Here is an 8,920-nt window from a genome sequence, read left to right as displayed (position 1 = left end):
GGGGGGCAAGCCCATGGCGCAAGGCGGCGCCCTGGGCCGGTCAGCAATGCTCAAAGCCCAGGGTGAGAGCGTACCAGGCGCTTTTCCCGGGTGTTCTGATTGGCAGGTGCCCGGCCGCGGGGAGGCTGCTGGTGAGGGCGGTAGGGCTGTTGCCGATGATGGAGATGTTGATGATGATGATGATGGTGGCGCGGGAAGGACGGCGGGGGCGGCTGCTGCTGCTGGTGGTGGGGGTGGTGGAAGTGGGGAGGGTGCTGCGGATACTGGGGCGGATGATGGCCCGAGGAGTACGACCAGTGGTGGCTGCCTTGGTGCGGAGGGAATGGAGGGTGCTGTGGGGCATGAGACGACAGGGCTGGCTGCTGCGAGTGCGAGGAATGCTGCTGCTGCTGCTGCGGCGGCTGCTGCTGCTGCCTCGGCTGCTGCTGGGAGTGATGGTGGTGGTGGCGAAAACCGCCCCCGGGATGGGTGTCCCGGGGCGAAGGATTGCCGTCGCCCATGGGTGCGTGTGATAGAAAGCAAGGGGAAGAGGGGGAGGGGAGGGAAGGATAGATGCTAAGAGGAAACCCTTGCCGGTCACGGCGGCCAGGCCGGCTCCACATCACCCCCTCGCGGATCGTGGGCCCTTCGGGCGGGGAGACAGGCCCCGCTCCTGCCGGCGCCACGCCCGACATCCCTCCCCCTCGCCGCCCCCCTCTCCCCTCGGCCCACGGGCAGACGGGCAGACGGGCAGACGGGCCGGGCAACACACGCGCGCATCGAGCCCCGCGCAGTTGGGGAACTGCCAACGATGGCGCAGGGGGGCCTTCGCCGGCTCGCGATCGAGTGCCGCACGAAAGCACCCCAAGAGCCGCGCCCCCCGAGGGGGGGGGCACCTGGGCGACCGGAGCCCCAGCCATGCCACATTGCTCTGCCCTCCTCTGCCCTCCTCTGCCCCCGTCCCCCCCCCCCCCCCCCCCTCCTCTCCTGCTTTGCCCGCCACCTTCTGGCCTGCCAAGTGCTCCGGCCACTCTCCCCCCTTGTGCCTTGTCTGCCCGGCCGCGGGTCCATTGGATTTGCATCCACCACACGAGGGATGCCCCCTCGTACGCGCCCGGCGGCCGATGCGATGCCCCCAGCCAAGCGTCCGGCCCCGGACATTGAGCCAGTCTCCCCGCTGGTGGTTGAGCCGCTGATGTACTTCCTCCAGGCAGCCCTGAAAGAGGTGCCGGCCTTGATGGTGGCCGGAGAGCCTGCGACCGTCGGCGGCCGGCGCCCGCTGCGCCTTGCACATCTTGGTTGCGGCAGTGGCCGGCTGACGCAGCACCTTGCCCGGCTGGCGATCCCGGGTGCTCGGGACTTCGGCCCGGGACTGGTGCATGTCATCGGGGTTGACCATGATCTGGCCAAGATTCGCCATGCCCGGCTGGTGGCCCGGGCCAGCGCCTCCCTCTGCTCGCCGGGCGCCCTGCCGGTGGTCGACTCCGAGGGGCAAATGCCCCAAGGGTCGGCCGGGCCGGAGAGCTACTTCCCGATGTCGCTGCCGGGGGCCGGCGGCTTCCTGCCCCTGCCACTGCCGGTGTTCGGGGAGAACATCCGGCCAGTTGCCAGCAGCCCCGGTGGAGGCCACCTCGCACGCTGGCTCCGGTCCAGCCGCCAGCACAATGCCCCGGTTGACGTGCGCCAGGGCGAGCGTCTGGAAGCCGCCGCCCTGGATGCCCGGCGCCGAATGCTGGCGCTTGGCGACCCGCTGCCGGTGGCCGATGCGGCGGCCGCCTTGAAAAATGCCCCTCCGGCGGACTTGCCACTGCAGGAGGAGCAGGGCCCTCGCCTTGATCGACTCCGGTGGCCTTTCAATGTGGCTCTTCTGTGTGCGGACCTTTTGGCATCCGGGGCTGATGACACCCCGCTGGACGATGTCCATCCTTCCCTGGGGGAGGTCCTCCACCCGGGCACCTTCGACGTGGTGTATTGGTATGTATCCCGGGTTTCCCGCCCCCCCCCGCCCCCCCCCCCCGCCTCCTCCCGCCCCCTTCGCCCGCCGTGCCTGGGATCCCATGCTGACTGGCCTCCGAAACATAGCTCGAGCCTCCTGCGAGCCGCCCTGCAAAATGGCGAGCACGCCCTCCGAGCAGTGGTCGACCTGGCTGTGGCCTTGCTGGACCCGGCGCTTGGCGGGGCGATCATCCTGCACGTGCCGGCAGCCAGGAAGCGCCGCGGCGGCGTCCCCTTCGATGAGGTACACCCATGTGACACATATGCTTCGCCCCTTGATGGCGGATCTCGCGACTGACCGGCCAACTGGCTGACCCCGATGGATCTGTAGGCCGGCCGGAGTCGGCTACATGCTCTTCTTTCTGACCGCGTCGCGGCGCTCTGCCAAGCTGACGATCGGCTCCGGAGCGCCGTGATTCCTTTCAACACTCCCAAGGGTGCGCCTGCCTCCCGGGGGCGGGGGCCTGCCTCTCATTCCCCAAAATGCCCCGACACGTGCGCGAATGTGTCCATGCACGCAGAAGACACTGACACAGAGCCACCCCTGCCCCGTAACCCTGTCGATCTGGCCGAAAGAGCGCGGGATCATCCTTCATCGCCTGCCGGCGCCCGCAAATACCGATCAAGGGAAATAGACGGCCCCGCTTGCCAGCCGGGAAATGCCTCCCCCGCCTTCACGAAAACCGAGGGGGGGGGGACGAGGAAAATAGGGCAGGGGAAAGTGGGGATCTACATTGGCCCACGCCCGCGGCCTCTAGAATGGCCAGCTTGGCGAGGGAGGGAGGGAGGGAAGGGAGGGGGGAATAGGAGGAGAGACAAAAATGTGGGCCTTCAGTATAGGCCGAAGGCCTCGGCAATGGGTCGCATCTGGGCTGCATCCGAGCGGACCTCCTTCAAGCGCGCCTCGATCAGGGCATTGCGCTCGATGGTGGTCATGCCGACAAAGGCCAGCGGATACTCGCCGGTGGCGGCAGCAAGCTCGGCCCGGCCCGCCTCGCGGTCCTGCTGAATGGTGACCGCCTGCTGGCTGGAGGGGATGGCCCCGGACCGGACCAGCTGCCCCTCGCAGATGTGCTTCAGGCTCCGGGCCAGGCGCATCTCCCGGTACATGGTGTCCATGAGATTGAGGCCGGCGGCGACCGACCCGCCGACGACCCCGGAAAAGATCACTCGCCGGAAGAGGGTGGCCGAGGAGGTCAGCTGCCGGGTGATGATCGGCGTGCAGAGGACTCCCACGGCCACGCCTGATGGTCGGCGCGGGAGAGCGGGCCAGCAGGAGAAGGAGGCGAGGAGAGGGTTAGCCGGTCCCCAGGGGCGCGGGGGGGGGAATCAAAAAGAGAGGGAAAAGAGGCCATTTATAACACGGCAAAGGGGGCATGGGGGCGCACCGAGCCCGGAGATCAGATCGCCACGCCGCCGGCGAAGGGACTCGTAGCGGGCCAGGCAGGCCGACCGGACGGAAGCCAGCCGCGCGGCCGGGCTCTCGATGGACCAGGTGGACAGCCACTGGCTGGCCAGCACCGCCAGCGGCAGGACCGCCTGAGGGAGACAGATGCCCCGGGGAGGTGGAGGGGAGGGGGGCGGGCGGGGGACAAGGCAGGGCGAGCGAGGGAAGGCCCCGGCGAGGGGCCGAAGAATGGGTGAGAATTGCATGCAACGAGGGAGTGCCCAAGCATGGCACAGCCCACAGTGTCTCGAGGGCCCGGCATTCGGGCGACAAGGTGGCAAGCTGGCGTACGCACCGGGACCAGCGTGCATGACTGCAACATGGCTTGCAGGCTCGTCGTGCCGGCTGAGCGCCAGAAGCGCGAGTTGTACGACAGCACGAGCACCGGCAGCAAGCATGCCGTGAAAGTGGAGAAGGTCTGGAAGTTGGACTTGGTGTAGAACCACAGGTCCTGCGAGATGGGCATGCTCACGTCCGCCGCTCGGAACCCCCGGTCCAGCGGGACCATGCCCAAAGTCACGCGCGGGTCACGGAAGAACCCGAGCTTCTTGCCGTCGGTCCGGGGGCCCGGCGGGGAGGCGACGCTGGTGGCGGTGCCCGCGACGCCGGGCCGCCCGGCGTCGGTCATGGCGGCCGGCGTGGCGGCCGCCGCGGTGGAATCCTGCTCGCTGGCAGACATGGCAGACGGGGCGATAGTAAGCCGAGGTGGGGAAGGGGCGGGGGAGGGGGGGGGGGGGGGGGGGGGGGGGGGGGGGGGGGGGGGGGGGGGGGGGGGGGGGGGGGGGGGGGGGGGGGGGGGGGGGGGGGGGGGGGGGGGGGGGGGGGGGGGGGGGGGGGGGGCGAGGGGCAAAGCACAGTGGTGAGAAACGCCGGAGGCAGGAACCCCGCGGGTCATGGAGCAGAGATGGAGGGAGGTGGATGCGCACGAGAAATCCAACGTCGCAATCGGCTTCGAGTAGTACCCGCGCTCCGGCTCGATGACGGTGGCACCCTCGTACTGCTCGTCGGCGCCGCTGCCACCCACACGCAGAGTGGGGATGAGGAAGTCCCGCTCGAGGGACTTGCGGAAGAGCTGCGACACGACCTTGATCTGCTGGCCACGCGTGAGCAGGTATGTGAACGGGACGCCGGTCACACGGGCCATCTCCACGAAGTTGAAGACACACATCAGCTTCTCCATCAGCCGCATGGGCAGGTCCGAATCCTTGAGACAGTAGACGGCCAGGCGCCGGCGGGTTTCGGAGTTGCCGTTCTGCAAGTCCGAGATGATCGAGTGATGGACATCCTCCTTCTGCTCGCCCAGGAACTCGATGGACACGGAGTTCAGCGAGTATGACCGGAGCTTGTACTCGCGCTGGATCACCTGCAGCATGTCGAACTGAGTGCGGCCCTCGATGGCTATTGATGCCGGCCAGAGGAAAGTGGGGAGGGGCGAGGGGCGGGGGAGGGGCGGGGGAGGGGGGACGAAGCAGCAGAGGCAGGGGGGAGAAGGGGAGGACGTGGCGCGAGATGTCCCCAGATGTGTGCCGGCACCCATCACGACGGATGCCCTTCTACGGCGGCCGCCGCCGCCGCCGCCTTGCTCCGAGGTGCCGGGGCCCCAGGGCCGGGGGTGGGCTCAAACATGCTCGGGACACCGCGCGTTGGCATCTGCCAATGCTGACCCCGATCACTGTCCCGCTGTATTCCACCCCAGCCGCGTTCCGTGTTCCCGCGGCTCTGGAGGCGCACTTGGCCGGACGCGACGGGAGATCCGCACCCCCCCCCCCCCCCTCCCCGTCCGCTGGACTGGACGGGGCGGACCAGGGGCGCCCGGGCAAATGTGAAATGCCCAGAAGAGGTGGCCATCAAACAGCCCGCTGGACAGACACCGAATCGGCATCCCTGTCCTGCTCTCTCTCAATCTTTTCCCCCTTCCTCCCTTTCCCCACCATGTGTACGTCCCCCCCCCCACACACACACGCACGCACACACGCACGCATACACCTTGCCACCACGCTATCGGCACCATGGTCGGCAGGCCGGAGCCTCCGAAGCCCGAGCTGGCGGCCTCCTCGCCGCTCGGGCCCTCGTCTAGCATGTCCCTTGCAGCTCGGAAGACCCGCCTGCTGCAGCAAATTCACACGGCCAAGGCCGACATTGCCCAACTGGAAGGGATTCTGGCGGATGCGGTCGCTGCGCGAGCGCGCGACGCGGCCATCCTCTCCGGCGATGGGGCCCTTCCCTTGGCGGCGCTGACGGCCGATGCCAATCGGCTGCGGCAGATCGATCGCGCTCTCGGCGAGCCGGACGGCCACCCCGGCCCGGCGCTGGCGCAGATTTGGTATGACCTCCTCTCTCTCTCCCTCTCGCTGGACTCTCCTTGCAGGCCGGTCCTCTGATCCCCCCCCCCCCCCCCTGGCCAAGCTCCTCCCTGCTGGACGTTTCGACCCGGAATTTCCTCCGCGACACGGTGCAACCGCGTGGCGAGGCACCACACCTGGACACCGGGTCCGCCCGGCGGACCATCGTCTCCCTGTCGACCGGCCGGCCAGTGGAGCCTGTTGCCTCGCCACGCGATCGCGAGTCCATTTCCACCATCGAGAATGAGGTCCGTCGGCCGGGCCCCTGGCCGGAGGCCCCCTTGTGGGGCTGGCGTTTGGATTTCGCCGAAAGGCCCCGGGCGCGCCCGGGCCCCTTCGCCTGAAAGCCGAGGCGACATTCCCCTCTCCCTCTTCTTCCTTTTTTTTGCGAGCACGCACTCACATGGTCCGGCGCGGTCCAGCTCTACGCTTTGGAGGCAATCAATGACTTCAAGATCGAAAACATCACATACCAGCCCCTGGCGCCGGATGAGAGCGCCCATCTTGCGCGCGAGTATGTGCGCGCCGGTCGGCCCCCCGGCGATCCGGCCGCCGACGGGTGGATCGCGTCCACGCTCTTTGTCAGCGCGCACGGGGCGCGCATGCAGGCACAACTTCTCCTGCCGCCGGCCGACCCATCAGCCGACGAGGCCGGCCCCCCGGTCCCGCCAGCCGCCGGGGTGCACCTGTATGATGTCCTGCTGAGCCCGGGGGTGGCCTCGGAGGCGGAGCCCTTTTTCCGGGCCCTGACGCGCCTTGGAGGCCGGAGCCCCGACGGGCTGGACCTGGCACGGCTGGTTCTTCGGACCTTTGCCCGGGTGGCACGGCTGGCTGCGACCCGGGCACACATCTTTGCCTGCCTCAATCGCTGGGTCCGGGACCCCGGGCGGCCGGTGGACTTTGCCACCGCCCCGCCAGCATCCCTGGCCATGGACCCCCACGCGCAGATGGTCATCCTGCCGGCCGTCGGTGGCCGCGTCGGCCTGCAGCTTACCTGGGAGATTGGCCCGCCGCGGGCCTCGGCCGAGGCCCAGCCCACGGCGGCCAGCGATCACGCCGACATCCGGGCCCTGGTTGAGCGGGCTCTCGGGCCTGTGGCCGCCGCGCCCCCGTGGGTCTTGGCCGCCGACGTTCGTTGCCGGATATACATGACCTGTGTGACCGGCCGCAGTGGTGCGTATATGGGCCCTCCCCTTCCCTCCTCCTCGCCTTTGGGGCCTTCCGCTTGTCCCCCCTCATTTGGCCTGCACACTTGGTCAGCCAGACAGACATCCATGCGCTGTGGGATGAGCTTATTTCATACAAATATGCCCCCATGTGCATGCTCATGCTCACGCATGCTCACGCACTCACCGATACACATACATACCCATGCGCCTTCACGCACGCACGCACGCACGCACATGCCCCGACCCATGGTGGTAGAGGCCCAAACGCCGGACAGTACTTTGGTCCGGCGCGATGCCGAGGCCCTGGCCCAGACGCTGGTCCGGGAATTCGATCGCCTGGTGCGCGTTGCCGGCTTGACCGGGGCCCTGACCATGATCACTCGGCACCTGTCGCCACGATCCACTTGACGCCGGCGCCCTTGGCCATGCATCCGGGGCTAGATGCGGCTACATGTGTGTATGCCCGTGTGAGCCGATGCGTAAAGGGCCGGGCGGCATGCGCCGGAAAGCAGGCACGAAAAACAATGGACTTGAAGCCCTCCGAAATGCGAGTGTCATGGGGGGGGGTGTATTTTTCTATGCAACAGCGACGCGGTTCGTGCAGGCGACAGTCCCGGAGGTCGACGGAGAGAAGGGGGAGGCAGAGGCAAGGAGGCTTGCGCATGAGCGCCAGGACGCCCGGGCGGTTTGGGGGGGGGGGGCGGAGAAAAAGGAAAAAAGAAAGAAAGGGGGTAGTGTACAACCAGCCCCCGGGCAGTGTATTCGCCGGGAGCAGATGGGCCACGCCGGACGCCAAGGTGTGCCTCTGCCGCGAGGGCCCCATCAAGGACCGAGGAAGGGCAGAAAGCATGCGGCTCTAGACCAGCCGCGCGGCGATGTCCCGGATCATTTGGAAGTGCGAGCGAGGCTCGATGGCCGCCAGACCGGCCCACGGGCCAGCCGAGGAGGGGACGGAGGAGGAGGAGGATGCCCCGGGGTCGCTGGTGGCCGGCCCTTGCCCCGGGCCGAGGGACGCACTGGACGACGAGGCCGACGGGCCGCTGAGGGTGGCAGATGAAGAGGGCCCCGGGGCCGCATGGCCGACCATGCGCTGGTATTGGCGCTCGGCCGCGCGCCACTCGGCCATCATGGAGTGGGTGACGACAAAGGCATCCTCGAGGGACTTCTCGCGCGAGCCATCGTGTGTTTGCCCCGAGGCCAGGGACGCCTCATCGAAGCCCAGCCCATCGAAGATGTCGGCCTCGTCCTCGTCGGTTGAGTCCTCCTCGCCGGCCCCCTCGTCGTCGGCCTCGGTGTCGGAGATGCGCGAGGCTGACCGGGCCGCCGATACCCGAACCCACCGCATGGACACCGGGTCGAAAACCATGCGGCCGACGACGTGCGGGCCATTGCTGCTTGGGGCCGGGAGCCGCGAGATCAGCCCCAGTCGGGGGGGGCCGCCGGTTGAGGGAGGGGTCGCACTATTGTGCAGTCCAGCCGAGGGGGACGAGTCCTGAGGTTCGAGGGAGGGAGGGGGCAGAGCAGGAGGGAGAGAGGGTAAGAGTTAGCGCAGGCTCAAAAGGGAGATGCCCAGCCTACCGAGGAAGATGAAGGGCAGGAGGGGACGCAGGAGAAGGAGAGGTCGGGTGGGGGGCGGGGGGGGGGGGGAATGTGCGGGGTATGTACCATGCTTCGCCGGCCGAAGTTGTCCTCATCAGAGGAGATATCTGAGAAACCGTCAATCATGTCCAGCTCATTGCCGGTTGCCTGGAAAAGGGGCCCAGGGCGAGCCATGCTGAAGAGGCTGCCCGGACGCCCGGGCCCGGGAGCAGAGAGTTGACGAACGGGCGTGTTGATCCCCGTGGCCGTGGCATCGGCACTGAGGGCGCGCGATCCGGCCGGGGTGCCGGCCTACACACGACAGGCGGGCAGGTGTGGGCGAGACATGCCAGAAGTGGGTGGGTTAGGAAATGATCGAGGCAGAGGGCGGAGGGGGGGAGGGGGGGGGG

The 8,920-nt window shown here is 68.4% G+C and overlaps 5 protein-coding genes across 5 annotated transcripts in view; 2 read left to right on the top strand and 3 right to left on the bottom strand.

Moving 5' to 3' along the window:
• Positions 1 to 500, bottom strand: part of H696_00159 (hypothetical protein) — a gene marked incomplete at both ends in the record, with an annotated part of 4,876 nt that extends 4,376 nt beyond the window's left edge. Inside the window, one exon of the mRNA XM_009493994.1 lies at positions 75 to 500. Coding sequence (XP_009492269.1) covers positions 75 to 500 — 426 coding nt within the window. The remainder of the gene's footprint in view (positions 1 to 74) is intronic.
• A 446-nt stretch (positions 501 to 946) lies between these two features.
• Positions 947 to 2,638, top strand: H696_00158 (hypothetical protein). Its single transcript, XM_009493993.1, has 4 exons — positions 947 to 1,953; positions 2,062 to 2,218; positions 2,306 to 2,411; positions 2,551 to 2,638. The coding sequence occupies exons 1-4, from the start codon at positions 1,076 to 1,078 to the stop codon at positions 2,607 to 2,609; spliced, it is 1,200 nt and encodes a 399-aa protein (XP_009492268.1). The 5' UTR covers positions 947 to 1,075; the 3' UTR covers positions 2,610 to 2,638.
• A 167-nt stretch (positions 2,639 to 2,805) lies between these two features.
• Positions 2,806 to 4,793, bottom strand: H696_00157 (hypothetical protein; the record flags this gene model as incomplete). Its single annotated transcript, XM_009493992.1, has 4 exons — positions 2,806 to 3,218; positions 3,363 to 3,513; positions 3,717 to 4,089; positions 4,348 to 4,793. 4 exons carry the CDS (start codon positions 4,791 to 4,793, stop codon positions 2,806 to 2,808), a joined length of 1,383 nt encoding a protein of 460 aa, XP_009492267.1.
• Positions 4,794 to 5,379: 586 nt separating this feature from the next.
• Positions 5,380 to 7,478, top strand: H696_00156 (hypothetical protein). The gene is made up of 4 exons (XM_009493991.1): positions 5,380 to 5,744; positions 5,828 to 6,011; positions 6,186 to 6,936; positions 7,189 to 7,478. Exons 1-4 carry the CDS (start codon positions 5,431 to 5,433, stop codon positions 7,338 to 7,340), a joined length of 1,401 nt encoding a protein of 466 aa, XP_009492266.1. The 5' UTR covers positions 5,380 to 5,430; the 3' UTR covers positions 7,341 to 7,478.
• Positions 7,479 to 7,788: 310 nt separating this feature from the next.
• On the bottom strand, positions 7,789 to 8,705 carry H696_00155 (hypothetical protein; the record flags this gene model as incomplete). Its single annotated transcript, XM_009493990.1, has 2 exons — positions 7,789 to 8,424; positions 8,598 to 8,705. 2 exons carry the CDS (start codon positions 8,703 to 8,705, stop codon positions 7,789 to 7,791), a joined length of 744 nt encoding a protein of 247 aa, XP_009492265.1.
• Between the last annotated feature and the right edge of the window lie 215 nt (positions 8,706 to 8,920).

The sequence above is a fragment of the Fonticula alba genome, assembly GCF_000388065.1.
Source record: "Fonticula alba strain ATCC 38817 unplaced genomic scaffold supercont2.1, whole genome shotgun sequence".
In the NCBI taxonomy this organism is placed as follows: domain Eukaryota; order Rotosphaerida; family Fonticulaceae; genus Fonticula; species Fonticula alba.
Note: the sequence above shows the minus strand (reverse complement) of the source record. Positions and strands in the feature narration are given on the sequence as shown.